The sequence below is a fragment of the Pelobates fuscus genome, chromosome 6 (genome assembly GCF_036172605.1).
Source record: "Pelobates fuscus isolate aPelFus1 chromosome 6, aPelFus1.pri, whole genome shotgun sequence".
NCBI classification, from domain to species: Eukaryota; Metazoa; Chordata; class Amphibia; order Anura; family Pelobatidae; genus Pelobates; species Pelobates fuscus.
In genome coordinates this window covers 87,448,173-87,468,376 of record NC_086322.1, presented here as the reverse complement: position 1 = coordinate 87,468,376, position 20,204 = coordinate 87,448,173, and the positions used below count along the sequence as shown (strand labels likewise).

At 38.9% G+C, this 20,204-nt stretch overlaps 1 protein-coding gene across 3 annotated transcripts in view; it reads left to right on the top strand.

Moving 5' to 3' along the window:
* Positions 1-20,204, top strand: part of TEC (tec protein tyrosine kinase) — a 104,639-nt gene that overhangs the window by 19,655 nt on the left and 64,780 nt on the right. For 2 of the 3 annotated variants that reach the window (XM_063457931.1, XM_063457930.1), the window contains exon 2: positions 16,385-16,574. In XM_063457931.1, coding sequence (XP_063314001.1) covers positions 16,437-16,574 — 138 coding nt within the window. In that variant the 5' untranslated portion in view covers positions 16,385-16,436. Of the gene's footprint in view, positions 1-909; positions 1,028-16,384; positions 16,575-20,204 lie in introns of those variants that run through there. The other variant, XM_063457929.1, reaches the window with a different exon arrangement.

Here is a 20,204-nt window from a genome sequence, read left to right as displayed (position 1 = left end):
GTTTTCTGTCAGTTCAAAGAGATTCATTGGGCTTTCTTCAGACTATGTGTCTGGCAAATTCTGCTATAATTTATAATATGACAGTTATAACTAAGTATGACCCCTAAACTTACAATGGGACATTATACAATATCGAAAGTAAAATTAAATTATTTAATCTTCTCTGTCACAAATGTCTGGGTTTAGAATTGATTATATTCCATTAGCATTTAGACACATTTCTTATCACTTGATTTGTTTATACTATGCATTCCTTTAGCTCTGGCAAAGTGGTTAGTTTTACCGAAAGGATAGAAATTTCGTGTCTCTTTGTTAACTTGAAAATAACAAAATGGAGTCTGGTCTGTTCAGAGTGACTCAGAATATACACTTTTAATTTCTATCATAGCACAAAATGTCTGCCGATATAAATACCCTGACACCCTTTCTCATACTGTTATGGGTTAAGGGTAAGTTCAAGGGAAAAACATTTTACAACAAAGGTAACACAATGCCTGGACATTTCTGCCCTAATAACAAATTTAACGAGCTGCAATTGTTATGGGGTGTGAGTTTTCTTTTAATGTTCCTCACTGTTGGAGATCCTTAGCGTTTCTTACATTGGCCAGCCTTCACTGGACATTTTTAACAATGACTATAAGGTATAGAAAATATACACAAAATATATTGTGTGTGTGGAGGGGAGGTGGGTGTGGGGGGGGGGGGGGGGGTCAGACATTAATTCACACTATTGACTGCAACAAGAAAATGTCAAAAAGATTCTCTCTCCTTGAGATGTGAGGTTGTTAGAACAGAAAGAATGCAGGGTTTCATGGAAAACCTGTTAGTCCAGTTTGTAGCTGTCTCTTGTCGGGTTATAGTATCCTATAAACACAGAAAAAAACCAAGACACATGGCATTTTTAATTTTACTTTCAAACAACTGTCAGACTACGCCAGAGACAGCAAGGTTCAAAGGCACAGCAAGCCAAATTTATCTGGGACCAGAAGAAAATGAATGGTTTTTTACCATGGAACTTCAAAACAAGGTCAGGAATTGTGTGTGAGATGTACAGGGGTGCAAAGAGTTCTGATATTTCTATTTAAACAGTGCTTTGAATATTAAAATAGGTTATTTGTAATTATCTTTCTTAACTCGCAATATTTAATATGCGGCCTTTTGCACATAGATTTATTTTAAATTAAAGCCTTAAAAATTAATTCTTCGGCATGGAGATGTCCTTATGTAAAGAATTGTAAACAGTATTCCGATTTGAACCTTTAGTATTATTTTATTTCCATTATAAAGCACCTCTAAAGCAATCTAGAATGCAACATAGGCTCGTGTGCAAGATAGAGAAAGCAAAAGTTAGAAAAAACGATAGGTGCTCTTGCCAAATTGAAGTAAATGTTGCTATTTTTTTAAAACTGTCCTGAGTGAATGATGAACTATACAGATTTCCTCTAAAGTAGCTGCCAATTAACCCCTTAAGGACCGGACTGTTTTTGCGATGTTGTACATTAGCAACCAGGCATCTTTTTACACTTTTGTGGTGTTTGTGTTTAGCTGTAATTTTCCGCTCTCTCATTTACTGTTCCCATACAAATTATATATTGGTTTTTTTCAGGACAAAATGGGCTTTCTTTACATACCATTATTTATATAATCTCATGTAATTTAAATAAAAAAATAATAAAAAATATGATGAAAAATTGAAAAAAAATACATGTTTTTTTACTTTAATGTGAAAAATCTTTTACTCATCTACAAAAGCGAATGAAAGAAACTGCTAAATAGATTCAAAATGTTGTCCTGAGTTTAAAAATACCCAGTGTTTACATGCTTTTTTTTGCAAGTTATAGGGCTATAGGTACAAGTAGGATATTGCGGTTTCAAAACATTTTTTTCAAATTTATCAATAGTGACATTGTAACACTATTATCTGTCAGAAATCTCTGAATAACACCCCACATGTACATATTTTTTTTTTTGAGTAGACAACCCACGGTATTCAATATGGAGTATGTCCAGACTTTTTTAGTAGCCACTTAGTCGCAAACACTGGCCAAAGTTAGCGTTCATATTTGTTTGTGTGTGAAAAAAGTAAAAAACTAAATTGAACGCAAATTTTGGCCAGTGTTTGTGGCAATATGGGGGTAATTCTCATTCCTGGGCTACCATACGCTCTCAAAGGCAACGTAACCAACCTGGCCATATTCAATGTAAAAAGATTTGACCCTGTAACTTTCAAAAACGCTATAAAACCTGTACATGGGAGGTACTGTTATACTCAAGAGACTTTGCTGAACACAAATATTAGTGTTTCAAAACTGGAAAATGTATCACAACAATTATATCATCAGTAAAAGTGCTGTTTGTGTGTGAAAAATGCAAAAAAAGTCACTTTCACTGACAATATCATCGCTTTGATATGTTTTACTGTTTTGAATCACTAATATTTGTGTTCAGTGAAGTCTCCCGAGTAAAACAGTACCCCCCATGTACAGGTTTTTGGGTGTCGTAGAACGTTACAGGGTAAAATACAGTGCTAGCCAATTAAATTCTCTGGACTTTCGACCTGGGTTGGCAGGCAGGTCTCTCAAATTGCAATCAATAAAATTACTTAATTATGTAAAAATATTACATAAATACGCACGTAGAATTTTAAATATATATGCATATTTATATATTTGAAGTCTACGTGTATTTTGTAGATGGACATATGTATAGTTCGTATTCTTTTTATTTATTTATATATACATAGATATATATACAATTTCATTCTAAGTGTATTTTGATATAAATATATATATATATTAATATCAAAATACAGTTAGAATAAAATTTGATATAGATATAGAATTGTTTTAAACATTTTATTTTTAAATTTTTTAATTTAATTTAAATTACTTATTATTTGTATTTTATAATATATATATATATATATATATATATATATATATATATAGTTATTATATATATAAGTGTGTAATTTAATTATAAGTGTATTTTTATATTAATATATGTACATATTAATATAAAATACACTTAGTATGACATTATATATATATGATATATAGACATATTATATATAATGTCATACTAAGTGTATTTTATATTAATATGTACATATTAATATGTACATATAAAATTAAAGTTAAAGTTAATAAAAAAAATAATTATATATGTGTATATATATATATATATGCTATATAGACATATATTATATCTATATAATATATGTCTATATATCATATATATATATATATATATACACATATATAATTATTTTTTTTTATTAACTTTAACTTTAATTTTTTAAATGATTTTACACTAGCAGGGAGACTGCCTGTCAGCACAGACAGTCCCCCTGCAGGCAGACACATGGATACCTATTGTGACCATGTGATTGCTCTGTTGAGCGATCACATGGCCACAGGGGTCCTAATCCGCCATGGGGAGACTGTCTGGGCTGCAGGCAGTCTCCCCACACCGGGACCAACGCCGATCGCCGCCGGGGGAACGACGGCGATCGGGTAAGTAACTAAGACCGTTAGGACGGTTCAGGACCGTCAGCGGTCGGCAATGCAAAAATGCCGATGACGATCCTGAACCATCCTCGGTCCTTAAAGGGTTAAAGTCAAAACAATAACAACAACAAAAAAAACCCCACAAGAATAAAACAAGAAAATTATATATTTGCAGGAACTCAGGTACTCAGCAGGGGAAAAACAGTAAAAATATGTAATAATACCCAATATGTCTATATACATATATTGGAAAAGGGACTCCCTTAAAGGGACACAATTGTGACCTGGACAACTACAGCTTAATTAAGTTGTTCTGGTGAGCAGTTCCTGCAGGCATTTTCATGTAAACACTGCATTTTCACTCAGATGGCTCACCCTTCACTCACCCTGCATGGAAACACTGAACTTTCCCCATAGATATGAATTGATTCAGTCTATCTCTATGAGGAGATGCTGATTGACTAGAGCAGCCCACCTCCTTGACTGAGATCAGAATTGCTGATCTCAGCCAATCCAACGCTTTCCTATATCTAGATCTCAAGTTCAGATCCTATAGAAAAGCATTCAATTGGCTGAAATTGTCAATTCTGATGATCTCAGCCAAGGAGGCTGATCAGTGTGGGCTAGCTCTGGTGTACCCATGCAGCGCTGTAATAAAGGTGAGTAAAATACCTATTTAACCCCTTAAGGACCAAACTTCTGGAATAAAAGGGAATCATGACGTGTCACACACGTCATGTGTCCTTAAGGGGTTAAAGGGAGGCCCAGAGACTAGATAGTGCTTTTAACACTATAGGACGAGGAATACATGTTTGTTTTACAGACCCTATAGTGTTCATTTACTGAAGTGGAAGTGTGAGTGTGTGTATATATATATATATATATATATATATATATATATATATATATATGGTAAAAGTGGTGTACTCTGGAAAAAACGGTAGACATACGCGTACAATCTCTCACTAGATACATACTCCGTGCTTTTATAGTTAAAACTCATGAAGGACAAATTCTCAGTTCCATTAGTTCACACCACTAATGTTAACATTGAGGTTGAGCATGTCTTTAGTCAGTTGACCACTGTACCCTTTATTTTTATTATATATTCTTTATCTGTACTCATTCCACATACAGAGAAAATAAATGTTTAGCTAGTTGGGAAAAAAAGCAAGGGAGTATATACAGAATGAAGATTTTATGTTATGGCAATGAATAAAAAAAGAAACTTGCAGGTTGGAAATTGTTTTAAAGTAATGTGCACAGTAAAGCTATGAAACCAACCATAAATGCTTCCACTCATTGTAAATATAAACATACTTGTTTTCCTGGCTCTATAGGGTCCTTGGGTCCCCCTCACCCTCTGGGTCCCCCTCCCGCCAGGCTCTAGGGTGAGGAAAGGTTTAAATTCCTACCTTTTTCCAGCGCTGGGCTCCGTCGGCGCTGGGGAATCTCCTCCTTTTTCTGCCGTCATCGGCTGAATGCGCATGCGCGGCAAGAGCCGCGCGCGCATTCAGCCAGTCTCATAGGAAAGTATTCTCAATGCTTTCCTATGGACGCTGGCGTCTTCTCACTGTGAAAATCACAGTGAGAAGCGAGGAGCGCCTCTAGCGGCTGTGAATGAGACAGCCACTCGAGGCTGGATTAACCCATTTGTAAACATAGCAGTTTCTCTGAAACTGTTATGTTTACAGCAGGCAGGGTTAACCCTAGATGGACCTGACACCCAGACCACTTAATTAAGCTGAAGTGCTCTTGGTGCCTATAGTGGTCATTTAAGAAGAGAGCAACCCCTGGAGGTTTAATAAATTAAACTATGGCCTCTAGACAAAAACAACAACAACAAAAAACAAATGTGTGAAAGCATGATATACTGAACAAAGAGGCAAGTGCACACCCTGTCTCATTTTCTAGATAAACAGTAGTATTATTTAAGGTGTTGGGCTGGGAATAAAAAATGAACATTCTGAGCCATTGCTCCTTCGACGATTCAAGTAACTGAGGCTGACGTGGAGCCTGGTCACTGGGAATAAATAGTTCGATCCTGCTGTGGTCCGATATTTGTGTCAGTGTTTGATTCATGGTTTATGATTAGTTGGTGTATGAAGAAGTTCAAATAGAGAGTTCATCTCTGACAGCTACTGAACTTGGACAATCGTTTCAGGGTGCTCAACTAGGATTTTAACTGGTCTAACTGGACAGAGGGACTTGTCCAGCTTTTTTATGAAACACTGTTTTTGGTTAGAACAACCTTTGCACTGCTTTTCTGTCCCCCCTCCCCCTTTAAAAAAAAAAAAAAAAAAAAAAAATCAATTATTCACCTTACATTTCAGTTTCAGTTCTTCCTCAGCCCAATTTACTGCACTGATGTCAGTCGCTCTCACCTGAAGGGGAGGAATGTCAAGGAGGGAGGGCTGAGGGGAGGAGCTAAATACTGCACATACAGAATCCACGTACCCTGACCACTTCAAATCAGTGTAATGGTCATGGTGCTTGGAGTAACCCTTTAACATTCTTCCACCTCCATCTATCTTCTATACGGTTTACAAAGTTTAATGAATTATCTGCTGAGTGCAGCTAATCACTTGTATTAAATATACCTGTTCGCTGCAGTCTTCTCACAATTCTCAAAATTCAATCAGTGTGAAAAATGTAAGGGCCTGGAAGAGTTTTCTTAGTACCTTAAGTCTCTGTTCAGTTCCTTGTTCACTGTTAAAAGTGTGCCTCCTACACTCCGAAATAATAAACAAAGCAGAGGAAAACAGTGACCGATCTAAATAATAAAATCTATAGTTTGCAATTTATTCCCCACGTATAGGCATTAAAACACATGTAAGGCGGCTTGAAGCAGCAATCAGAGACTTGCACTTCCGATCAGCAATCAATCTAAACGATTCGTACAACGTACTTTGACTAGACTGAATAATGGAACACTCCTGAAGGCAGGCAAAGCACCACTCTAACTTTTAATAAAGACATGTCCCGCAGCTGATAGTGTTTTGTTCCTTAGACTTTTATTATTAGATTTCCTTGTGATTGTTTTACTCATTGATTTTTCTCTGAATTAATATACTCTTGAGGAAATCCAAAGAAGAAATACTTTGAGCCGGCATCAACAGAGTTTGTGATATGTTGCTGTTTGGCCAGAAAGTATTGCCTTTCGGTGTTTTTCAGACCATACTCGGTTTCCTGTGTGTTTATTATGCATAATTGTTTGATTGCTGCCTCTATGGGCTTCCCAGAGTTTCTAATGATTTTTTATAGTAGTATGTGAGTGTGTGCAATTTGTATTTTTCTCCTTTTTAATTTTTTAATTTTTTATTTGTGGCTGATAGATCAGATGAGCATTGCTACTTTTTATATAGAGGTAGAAATTTGAGAAACTCTAATTTTAAAACTGTGCTGTTTCTCATTTGTGTTTTCTGGTGAGTACTTATCTAGTCATATGTTTTTTTTCGAATCACACTGCGTGAAGCTTGACTGGACTTTAATGGCGTTTCTTTTACATGAGAAAGAAACTGCACTCAGCCAAACAGTTTTCTTCAGAGCCAGGGTGCAGCTAGACCAGGACCCAGCACCCAGATCCCAATAATATAGTAAAAAAACGAAAAGGTCCAGGCACTTCCAAGGTTCTTTTAGTGGCAATTGTACTATCAGGTCCAAACGTTGTTCTGTGTTACTGGTTTCCAATAAAAATTGCCACTAAAAAGGACCTTGGAAGTGCCTGGAACTTTTTGTTTTTTCCTATTTAAATGGCGTTTTTGAACATTTTAGCTTTTTATAGAGATGAGTGATATAAAAAATCCCGTTTTGTTTTCTTGCATCAGCATTGATCTCAACATTGAGGTTATCGATTTCTATTATTTGATCTGTGAAAATGTGCCGTTACGTAGGTAGTTTATACTCCAATATGGGCCATAAAGCCAGATAAGGGAAATTATACAAAATAAAAACTTTATCTTTAATTATGTTTGATGTTTTACAACACCATTTTGTTACTGCAGAATTTGTGATATTTAAAATATATATTTAAATATAGTGACGATATTCTCGACCTTCCTAAAGCTGTATGGATTGCAAGCAAAGTTAGCGAAGATGTTTGTTGTGCAGTAAAGGCTAATGGTATTATGACATTCACAGTTAAAATGCCATGCAGAACTTGGAAAATACAATTTCTTAATTTTCAAATTTTTTTTTTTTCATATTAGCAGATGTGCTATAAAGGAAGGCACATGCAGGGGAGGTGTAACTAGGGCTGTATAAGCTAAGTGATTTAACTCCTAAATGGCAGAGAATTGAGCAGTGAGACTGCAGCGGCATGATCTATACCCCAAAACTGCTTCATTAAGCTAAAGTTGTTTTGGTGCCTATAGTGTCCCTTTAAAAACGATGGCATGATAGGCTTGTAAATATCGTCAGGGATAATTTCACACCTATTTTCGTGTGTAGTATTCCATTAAATAAGAAGTGACATATTACATGTAATTGCGTTTGTTCAGTTGCTGCACTAAATTTTCTTCTATTTTGTTCCTGAGAGATCTGCTGCACTTGCTTTCTGTTTTTTTTTTTTTTTTTAGATGTCCTTATCTTTCCGTGCCAGCATCTCTTTAGTCCCATGAAAGATGTAAAACTCAATTGAGTGAGGGACATATACATACACACAGACATACACACAGACATACACACACACAAAAGACAGACATACATACAAAGACACATACATATACATGCAGACTGACTGACAGACACACATACAGACAGGCACACAGACACATACACATACATACAAACACAGACACATATACAAAATGTTTAAGTCACCCTCCTGTTTCCTACCTTTTAGGTGCAGGGGGGTGACCTTCCTTAGGGTCCAGTGGTGGCTCAGGTTGATGGGAGTCAGAGTTCCCACTGCGACCCCTATATGTACGCCACTGTCTGGGGTTTACCCACTTGCTCCACATGCTCATTCCCCATTGGTCTCAATATGCCTAGATTTGAGTGATAATGAAGCTCACATTCCATTGTTGGTGATGGGAAAGAGAAGATAGCAGTTAGAAGTTAGATGTTAATGTAAAGGTTAAAATAGTTGGGAACTACTTCCGGAAGGTATAAGAAATCCCAGACGGAATTCTATGTATATCTTTTATACTGTTTTCCTTTTATATAAAACATTATTCATGCATATTATTATATGGCCATAAACCAACTTTTATTCCAAATGTAAGACATTCCATATCTAATATGGTATTTGAGCATCAGAATGTATTTTCTGAATGGATATTATAACTTTTTTTTTTTTTTTTTTTCTTTATTGGCAACCGTGTGGTAATCTCTTTGTCCTCAGGTGTTTCACATCTATTTAAATATACACTATTAGGCGTGGGCAGCTCGATACTGCTATGTGAGCAGGGGAGCTCTGTGTTTTTATAGCCGACAATGTACTGCCAGTAGAATTACTGGAACAAGAGAAAGGAACTTGTGTCGTTTTGTACTTAAGCCGTTTATCTCAGAATAAATATGAAGAGGAAATCCTTTACTGTTATCAGAGTCTGCACTCTGTCTTTTGGGTGCAAATTCATCCTTGAAATTATTTTTGAATAATATTGGCCCACGTCAGTTTACACAGAATTTTATGCAATGTACTTAAGGGTGATGCTTTTGTTAAATGGAATTGGAAAATGAATTGTTCAGAAGTATTTTGAAAGAAAGGGGAAGTAACCTTATGACTAAAACATTTCATAGAGCAGTCTTTGTTCTCCCCCTCCTACTATTGAAAAGTGTATTACATGTAATAGGGGTTATGGGAGCTGTGTGTCTCATGACATTTCCATTGTACGGTTGCATTGTGGAAATTTGTGTCTGGGGAGATATTTGTCAGTGACAGTTGCACTACATAGCCAGCAACTGCAACGAAGCAAACCACAAAAAACAAAAAAACCTTAAAGTTGCAATTTTTTTTCCAGGTTTCTTTCTTTATGCTCCTTGTATCTTAATTATTATACTTCTCTCTCTGTCACTTGCCATTATACTTGCTATCTTTTCTTCCTTGCACCTGATTGTAATAACTGTGCGCCGCCATTTTGTTCTCCTCTGTCCTTGAGGTCTGCAATTTGCCCTACTATTGTGTTCTCATGACTGAAGGATTTTGTTTAAGTTAGCTTGGCAACTAAAAGGGATGCTTAAGGCCCACTCATTGCCAAAATTTGCCAAAGCCCACGCTCCCAGGCTGCTTATGTCTAACTAAAAAAAACTTACTGATATTAAAAAAATAAATTAAAAAAACAGAGAAAAAGAGGGACAAACAAGGATTAAAGGGACACTATAGTCACCAGAACAACTACAGCTTATTGAATTTGTTCTGGTGAGTAGAATCATTACCTTTAGGCTTTTTGCTGTAAACACTGTCTTTTCAGAGAAAATGCAGTGTTTACATTACAGCCTAGTGATAACTTCACTGGCCACTCCTCAGATGGCTGTTAGAGATCCTTCCTGGGTCATGGCTGCCTAAAATGCATCCAAAAATTCAGTATCTCCTACCTCTGCATGCAGACACTGAACTTTCCTCATAGGGATTCATTGATTCAATTCATCTCTTTGAGGAGATGCTGATTGGCCAGGGCTGTGTTTGAATCATGCTGGCTCTGCCCCTGATCTGCCTCTTTGTCAGTCTCAGCCAATCCTATGGGGAAGCACTGTGATTGGATGAGGCCACCACTTCTGATGATGTCAGCAGACTGCATGCTGTTTGCCTGAAAAAAAAACCCCAAAACAAGCAGAGTTACAGCTTCTGGCTTGAATACAGTAAGATTTTGCTATATTTATTGAGGCATGAGGGGCCCAGGGGAGCTAGATGGTGGTGTTAACACTATAGGGTCAGGAATATATGTTTGTGTTCCTGACGCTATAGTGATCCTTTAATATGACAGCAAAGCCTGCAAAGTGACAAAGTTGCTTCAATAATTTCCCCAGTGGCATTTTTTAGTTACTTTATATTTGTTATAAACTCCAGAAAAATAATACACAGTCATCTGTCTGGTTTTCTAACTATAACGTAACCGTTACCAAAAGCACTTACATGAATTTTGTCAGCAGATTCTTGTTTTATTACGCAGTTGTGTGTGTGTGTGTGTGTGTCTAAAACTTGTACATGTGAATAGAAATTGCACAAGGGTTTGTATGACCTATTTAATTGGACCATAAAAATTCAACGGTTCAGGAGCATAATTGTCTGCAGTTGGTAGGCAGTGGCTTAACTACCTCAGCTGCGACCGGGCTGTTACTCCAGGGGGTCCGGCCACACTGTCGACCCCTGCAACCGATACACATAGAGGGACTAGGGGGTATAATGAGACACATGGTAGGGCTGGGGGGGATGAGACACATGAAGGAGGTGGGGGGATAATGAGACACATGGAGGGGCTGGGGGGAGAATTAGACAATTGGAGGGGCTGGAAGAGATGAAGAGACACATGGAGGGGATGGGGGGAGAATGAGATGGAGGATGATGAAACATGAAGGGGTGGGAGGGTGCAGAATATTTTTTTGCATAGGGGGTGTTGGTTTTTAGTTATGCCTCTGATGGTGGGTCTGCAGTCTGGAGTCAGGCAAGAAGCAAGTTACAGGTAAATTTCAAAGCTTGATGAGCAGCATTTTTAGACACCTTAACTTGAAATGGTTGATTAATGTTATAATGTGTAAGAAGAGTAGTAAAAATGAAAAAGAGTTCTGAAACATGTGCGGGCAGTGTAAAAAATCATAGTGAACAAACAAAAGACTTATTATAATTGAAGTTTATGAGAATTAAAGGACCACTATAGTGCCATTCCTTGCTAGAGCGTCGCTGGACGTCCTCACGCTGTGTGAGGACCTCCAGCGTCGCTCATTTCCCCATAGGAAAGCATTGAAATTCCTTTTCAATGCTTTCCTATGGGGAGACCTAATGCGCATTAGGTCTCCTCGGCCGGTGGGCAGGATCAGTCTCACCCACTGGCAGACGGAATCAGAAGGAGGAGCGGCGCGGAGGAGGAGACAGCAACGTGTCCCTTTAAGTGTGCAGTGTAAATTCCTATTTACTCCTATAAGTCGTATTGACCTTGATTTGATATTGTTGCATTAATTTTCTATATGATTTTATATTTTTTAGACAAACTTTAAAATACATTTTTTTCCCCCCAAGCTTTTCAAAGTATTTTTTTCAAAATATTAAGCTATCAAAAAGATATATTGTATATAAAGATACAATATATAAAACAATTAAAATCTAACTATTTCAAAATGTAAATATTTTTCATAATTTTAAATAATTACAAAAATGTATCGAAAAATAATAAATCATTTGGAAAGCTTATCAAACAATATTAAAGTGAGGCCATAATGTTTCAATGCATTCAATATTTACTTTAAATATTATACACTTCACTTTGCCCTTGTACATACTTGCCATCAGTACCAATATCAACAGAACCGTTCAGAGTTTGGACCCGTCCTGTCATCCAGAGTTTTTGTCTAGTGCCCTTCTTCTGGGGGTACCAGGGCAAATTCTGCCTTCTCTCGATTCCATGGACATTTATGGTTTAATGAAGATCACTGTCATTTGTTTTGCGAGAAAGGCAGTCTCTGATAAATTGGTTCAATGGCATCCAATTTGCAGAACTGACACCCTATATCTCATTGGTCTAATCTCCCTGAAGAAACTAATTTAAATGTACTTATTTAACCCCTTAAGGACCAAACTTCTGGAATAAAAGGGAATCATGACATGTCACACATGTCATGTGTCCTTAAGGGGTTAAAAGGACACTCCAGGCACCAAAATAACTTTTTTAACCCCTTAAGGACAGACGACGGATATATTCCGTCAGGATTCCCTTTTATTCCAGAAGTTGTGTCATTAAGGGGTTAAATGCAGTTGTTATGGTACCAGTAGGCCCATGGAGGCACTTTTACCTCAAGGAATTTTTTTTTTTTTTTTTGTAAATCTTTATTTTACAGGGAGTGCAGAATTATTAGGCAAGTTGTATTTTTGAGGATTAATTTTATTATTGAACAACAACCATGTTCTCAATGAACCCAAAAAACTCATTAATATCAAAGCTGAATATTTTTGGAAGTAGTTTTTAGTTTGTTTTTAGTTATAGCTATTTTAGGGGGATATCTGTGTGTGCAGGTGACTATTACTGTGCATAATTATTAGGCAACTTAACAAAAAACAAATATATACCCATTTCAATTATTTATTTTTACCAGTGAAACCAATATAACATCTCCACATTCACAAATATACATTTCTGACATTCAAAAACATAAAAAAACAAATCAGTGACCAATATAGCCACCTTTCTTTGCAAGGACACTCAAAAGCCTGCCATCCATGGATTCTGTCAGTGTTTTGATCTGTTCACCATCAACATTGCGTGCAGCAGCAACCACAGCCTACCAGACACTGTTCAGAGAGGTGTACTGTTTTCCCTCCTTGTAAATCTCACATTTGATGATGGACCACAGGTTCTCAATGGGGTTCAGATCAGGTGAACAAGGAGGCCATGTCATTAGATTTTCTTCTTTTATACCCTTTCTTGCCAGCCACGCTGTGGAGTACTTGGACGCGTGTGATGGAGCATTGTCCTGCATGAAAATCATGTTTTTCTTGAAGGATGCAGACTTCTTCCTGTACCACTGCTTGAAGAAGGTGTCTTCCAGAAACTGGCAGTAGGACTGGGAGTTGAGCTTGACTCCATCCTCAACCCGAAAAGGCCCCACAAGCTCATCTTTGATGATACCAGCCCAAACCAGTACTCCACCTCCACCTTGCTGGCGTCTGAGTCGGACTGGAGCTCTCTGCCCTTTACCAATCCATCCATCTGGCCCATCAAGACTCACTCTCATTTCATCAGTCCATAAAACCTTAGAAAAATCAGTCTTGAGATATTTCTTGGCCCAGTCTTGACGTTTCCGCTTGTGTGTCTTGTTCAGTGGTGGTCGTCTTTCAGCCTTTCTTACCTTGGCCATGTCTCTGAGTATTGCACACCTTGTGCTTTTGGGCACTCCAGTGATGTTGCAGCTCTGAAATATGGCCAGACTGGTGGCAAGTGGCATCTTGGCAGCTGCACGCTTGACTTTTCTCAGTTCATGGGCAGTTATTTTGCGCCTTGGTTTCTCCACACGCTTCTTGCGACCCTGTTGACTATTTTGAATGAAACGCTTGATTGTTCGATGATCACGCTTCAGAAGCTTTGCAATTTTAAGAGTGCTGCATCCCTCTGCAAGATATCTCACTATTTTTGACTTTTCTGAGCCTGTCAAGTCCTTCTTTTGACCCATTTTGCCAAAGGAAAGGAAGTTGCCTAATAATTATGCACACCTGATATAGGGTGTTGATGTCATTAGACCACACCCCTTCTCATTACAGAGATGCACATCACCTAATATGCTTAATTGGTAGTAGGCTTTCGAGCCTATACAGCTTGGAGTAAGACAACATGCATAAAGAGGATGATGTGGTCAAAATACTCATTTGCCTAATAATTCTGCACTCCCTGTATTTGTGCATAGAGAGAACAAACATGTTTGCACTGCCACAATAGCTAGTGCAAGCAAATATATAGACATAGCTTAACATTTGTATGGCAGTTAGAGACTTTGCACATTTTTTGTTTTAAGAGTCAGAATATGAAACGAGTTTTAAACAGTAAAGGTGACCAGTGAAGTAAGCCATGCTTGTATGCTAGCGACCTAGTTAACGTGCAGTATACTCTTCCACAGGTTAGGTCCACACTCAGGGTAGTTCTTGGCAAGAATAATTACAGATTGGTATGGTTACAGGCTTAAACGTGCAGCTATGGTTAAACACAGGCTAGGTTGTGGCTGAAGGTAAGGCTGCATTAATTGAAAACAATGCAACATGACATGTCTTGTCACTGGTTGCAAATATAGAGATATCACTGGTTGCCAATATAAAGCGTATGTAGGTTATCACTGGGTTCCAATTTAAAACATTGTAAGATATCGCTGGTTGCCGATATAACATATAAAGGATATCACTGGTTGCCGATATAACACATATAAAAGATATCACTGGTTGCCATTATAAAACATTTGGAAGAGATCCCTAGTTGTCTGTATAAAACATATGCAAGAAATCACTGTTTGCCAATATTAGACATGTTAAGGATATCACTGGTTGCCAACGTAGAACATAGGAAAGATACCACTGTTTGATAAGGGTCTAGTCCCGTGTGGCTGGCATAGCTTTAACTTTAGCTTAACAATATCATCTGGCTGGGTATCAATGGGTTGGTATATAACAGTAAGTCCTGAGGGGGGAACGGGTACCTCGCTCGGGGGCATGTGGCACTCTTAGCCGATGCCTCGGCTTGGTAGGTCCGTACCGTCCCTGGGATTCATCAGATGCTGGCTTCGCTGCCTTGCCGTGCAGAGTCCCGCTTGTCTGGTGTGGATAGAGACATCTAGGCAGTCACTTAGGGCTGTCATGGTGATGAGGGAGTTCATCCCTCGAGCTTGTGCCAGAATGGTAGTCCGATCGCTGCAGGCCCGGTGACCTCCGGTTGTCTGCTGCCATCCAGGTTTGGGCCTCACGCTTGAGTTCCGTCTCATCTGGGTAGTGCCACGGTGTCTCGGATGCGGGAATCCCCTCTTGCCCCGGAGCTGTAGGAGAGCTGGCGCTCGTAGGCCACGAGCCTGGAAACCTTCGTGGTCCAGGATTGGCCCTTTCGGGTTGTTGCGGGGAGGTAGATCAGGTCGCTTGGGGTTTCGTCTTGCCCCTCTCCGCTTGTGTGGCCAGATCCTCTGGGGTACTCCCCATCTTGCTCTCAGCCCAGGAGGGCTTAGGATGTGGGGGATTGATGCGGGGGTCTTAGAGTTGCCCTGAGGAGGACTCCCATTCTCCCATCCGCCATCGGCTATTACGCTAGTGGGTAATGTTTGGCTGGGCGTTGCAGGCTGTATGCGTGCCCGTAGTTTGGCCCAGAAGCGGTTGAAGATTAGTGTGATGGGCTCTTTTACGCAGTCCCCGGTGTCCACTGCATCCGGTGGTCGCTGTCGCTTGTCTGCCATCTTGGCCGCTCCCGTCCCCTCGTCTCTTATGGCGGTCTGTGTGCTTGTCTGTTGGTGTAGGGTTCGGGGCAGCCCGCCAGGCGGGGAGCGGGATATCCCCCGCCGGTCCATAGGGGGGGGGGGGCATGTTTTGCACTCGCTTGTCAGAGTTGGGATCCGGCGGGAAGGCGGACGTCCTTCCCCCCCCTGTTTCCACTAGGCCTCAATTTGCTGCCACGGTTCTCGGTCGAGTCGGGCCTCAAGTTTGGTACCGGCATATTCGTGGTTGCTTCCCCCAGCCTACTGGTAGGTTTGTAGGGGAATCGTAGCAGTCAATCTCCAGATATCTGCAGAATTTGAGCCTATACTGCAGGAGCTCATGCAATGTGCATCTATTCAGCTTGCCTGTTTAGCTCCCAGGAACGTTTCTTAAAAGGGGAGTCAGTGGTTGGCTTGGAGCATCAGCTGTTCGTTCTCAGTCAATCAGCAGCGTACCTACCTGGCGGCACTCTGCGCTTCCTGAATCTGAAAGTTCTGAAGCTGAAAGCCGCCGGGGGTGAGTGGACATAGCTGCTGGAGGAAACCATTCGTAAATGGTTTAATCCTTTGAGGTAAAAGTGGCTCCTGGCACCATAACAACTTCATTTAGATGTCTCTTTAAGTCTTATTTAGAGGTCAGGTATATATTTTGTGTAACGTTTCTGGGTGTTTTGGAAAATGAATGGAAGTAAAATGCTGTTAACCTTTGATCAACAGCATAAATAATTGCTGATTAAGAATAACTATTCATATTGTGATTAAATGCAATATTGATTCTCTTTCAGTTTCCAGGATTTATTATTCAATGGCAGGGAAACAAGTGACCAGGAAGAGGAAATGAATTCAGAAATTATCCTTGAACAGATTCTTATAAAAAGGTCACAGCAGAAAAAGAGGACTTCTCCCCTCAACTACAAGGAAAGAAATTTTGTGCTAACAAAGTCAAGGCTTACCTACTACGAAGGACGCCCTGAGGTATGGGATATTTACATGTGTTTTTCTGTAATAATATGGACAGTACGAAATCTATTTGGGTTATTGATTATTATGACTTCAATTTAATATAAATATAAATTCCCCAGGATCCAATGTAGTCAGGGGAGAGCTGACAAATGTTTCCTCTCTCCCACCCCATTAAATATACCAGATATATGTCATATAAGTAACTGTTTGTTTTCTCCACTCCTGAGACATTGACATGGAGGTAATTTATTGTCAGGATAGGACTTTACCCCACCAAGCAGAACGTAGGGCACACCTACTAAGGCAAGAAAGAATAGTCAGAGCGTGTTGCCAGTCTTTAGGATTGGCAGGGCTCAACATAGAGTGACAGATAGATCTAGGCTTACAGACACACAAGGTCAAGAAGCTAGCCAAGGTTTAGGATTATAGAATTACACAAGGTTAGGAAACTAGTCAAGGTCAAAATGTCAGAAAATTAGACAAAACAAGAACACGCTATCGTGTATTAAAAAGAAACTATAACAGGGTAAGTATGGCTCATGTGAGTGTGCAAAATTGACGCTGGGGTTAGAGACACCATAAAATTATGCTGGGAAGAAGCACCTCGGATGAAGTCAAGGTAAAAAAAATGGCCAAGGGGAGGGGCAGCTAAACCAGGTACCTTTATGTTAACATAATACAATTCTGAGTTCCCCCCTCCCCTCCGTTGTTCATGCAGACAACATGACAAATAAGTGACCGCCTAACAGTATTATACACAGAGCCGGATTACCCGTAAGGCAGCATAGGTTGCTCTCTAGACCCTGGAGCTCTGGCACTGACTATGAGGGGGCCCTTCTTGAGCCGGCAGGGAGAACAGAAGCTATCCCTACTTGGCCCTGTGTTTCCTCAACTGCTCGAGGAAGCTTTATGGTCTGCACCTCTATTGGGTGCAGGGAGCTCTTACAGTGATGTTTCCCCAGTCAACCACCAGGGAAGGTGCTACACTGGACCAACAGGCATCTTTTAAAACAAATGGCCTCTACTGGAACACAGATTATACCCCCTCCTGTAAAATGGTGTACTCAGGAGAGGGCATTGGTAAATCCTGCCTGCACACACATTCAGACACTACATCCATCATCCACACACACAAGTCAGCCACCACACACAGGACAGAGCCCAGGTCTCTCGGAGGGGACCTCAGTCTTGTAACCTGTCTTGAGGATCTGGCAGCTGTAATCTGGCTTTGGTCATACAGGGGGCCCAGTTGTCTGGTCACATAAAGTTTTTGATCTCTGAAAGATTAACAGTATCTTATTGCCATGCTTTTTCCAAAACATACAAATCTTTAAGCAAATTTGCAAAAATAAATAACTCTCTTGGTTGTTCATATTGAGAAAAAAAGGAACAAAAAAACATTTTTTTACTGCTAAATATTTTTGACAAGGACCATTGCTTTCCCATCTAAAGGTTAATGAAAATGAAAGCTTGATGGATTGATGCAACAATCAATGTTCCCCCTCTGGTGCAAAGAAAGTCTGTAGATCATTTTTTTTTTTTTTTTTACCATTTCTCAACTGGGTGCATTGCAACTGTGTTTCAGTTCTCATCCACTCGCTATGTTTATACTCCATTGCCAGGCTCACAGATTTAACACCAACAATTCTACAGTGATTATTATTTCATCATAGTAGCGAGGGTTATCGCCACAGACAACATGTCAATGTTAATTTGATTTTTCTTCCTGTGTTCTAATTTTGATCTTCAAGCAAAAATTTCATGTAACTTAATGTCATTTTTGCACAAAATATGAAACAAATGAGAAGAAAAAGACACAAGAAAGAACAAAAAACAACAACAAAAAAAAACCATGGTAGCTTTTCTCTTATTTAAATATGTAAATACATATAAGCAGTGTAATAACTACTGAGGCTGGGAATGGGACTAAAATAGATTAGGAAGACGCTCTGTCAGATGGCAGGTGCCAGCAGTTGATTAAGACTGAATTGATTGCTGTATTTCTTCTCTTAAGTTATTTTATTTTTTGTTTTGTTTAGTTAAGCATGGGAAACAGTCAAGCTCCCTGTAAGTACTCACAAAAGAAACAAACAAAAAATAAAAATCCCCAAAATACAACCCCACCCTTCATTAAATCCAAAGTGCATACTAACACCAGGAAGCACGAACACCACTATTAGTGTAAGGGGTGACAAACATGAAAAACATTGTCATTATTAATCCATGCTGGGGAATCGGTATGGACATACATCACACACCTAATTTATGGTATGGAATATAATGTACTAACTGAAGTGAGGAATTATGGAATGGGAGAGAACGGGAGCCCTATAGAATTACTACAAAAAGTATAGACTATATATTACATTTCTTCTATACATCTAATAGGATAATTATTCATATTTGTTTTAGCTGTGCTAATCTTTAACTCATATGATGGAGGCGCATGGTCATTTTCCCATTTTCTGCTGATTGCAAGCAAAAAAAATACTATTTTTTTAAATTTATTTTTTAAGCGTATAGATATTAAATATGCATTATTTTATTACAACCTATTGGTGCCTGGCATTTGGCAAACCCTCAATCTAGATTATGCTGATCTGGGTATAATTCCTTTTTTATTTTATCTTGTTGTTAAGTAACCACTTATTTCAAATCATAGTTAAAACAGTGAACGCCAAAGAAACTGAATATTAGTGGTGGGAAAAGGGAAATGGAGGACGTGTAATACAAAGTGGAGAGGTGGAAAAGAATCGGGGAATAAAAGAAAATAATTAGTTAACTAAATACGGTCTACCGATAAGGAATTCAGCTGAAACAGGTGAACTCATTGTACACTTAGTAAAGAGTTTAATGGTTGCTAGAGATTTCACAGCTCTGTCCCCAAGTCAAATACAGACATTACCACGGAATTGAGTAACAACCTTCAGGATATGTGCTGCGGGTTCTGCAATGTTAGTAAACTGGTGTGGTGACAGGTTTACAACCTCTAATTAAATTGAGCAGTGGAACTGAATGTTATACTAGACTTGAGACTTCTTCAGTTGAACTTATTAGGCTTCTTTTTATCTCCTTATCTGATGAGATCATGCAGCTCTATTATAAGAGCCCCACATTTGAACAGCTTTTATATCTGTGATATTAAATCATATAAAAAAAAAATGCATTTATAGAGGTTGATTATATATAATGCACAATTGTATTTGTTTTTATACTTTATGGCTATGATTAAAACTGAAACATACATGTACGTTTTCTTGCTGAGCTAGCTCCCGTGCCCTGTTGTGCAATTTGTCATAGGAAAAGCAACAATCAGCATTTATATATATTTTTTTTTAAAAAAATCAAGTTGCTTTCTAGTGCTTAGTCTGTAAAGCTTAAGTTTTGCCACATTGGCTAAAATTGTGCACGTTCTATGAATTGTGCAATGCTGCACTTAAAGGCACACTGTGGTGAAACTCCAAACCCCAGAACAACACTATCTCTGTTAAGTCCTTATGGGAGCTGGAGTTTCTGGCCAAGTATTTACCTTACAGGGTGAAAGTGTTTAACACCAAAGTTGTTCCCCCAGTGCCTGTCTGCACTGCCTGCTCTGCCCTTCCTGCTTGCTGCCGCACCTATGTGGAAGGTCAGCTCTCAGCC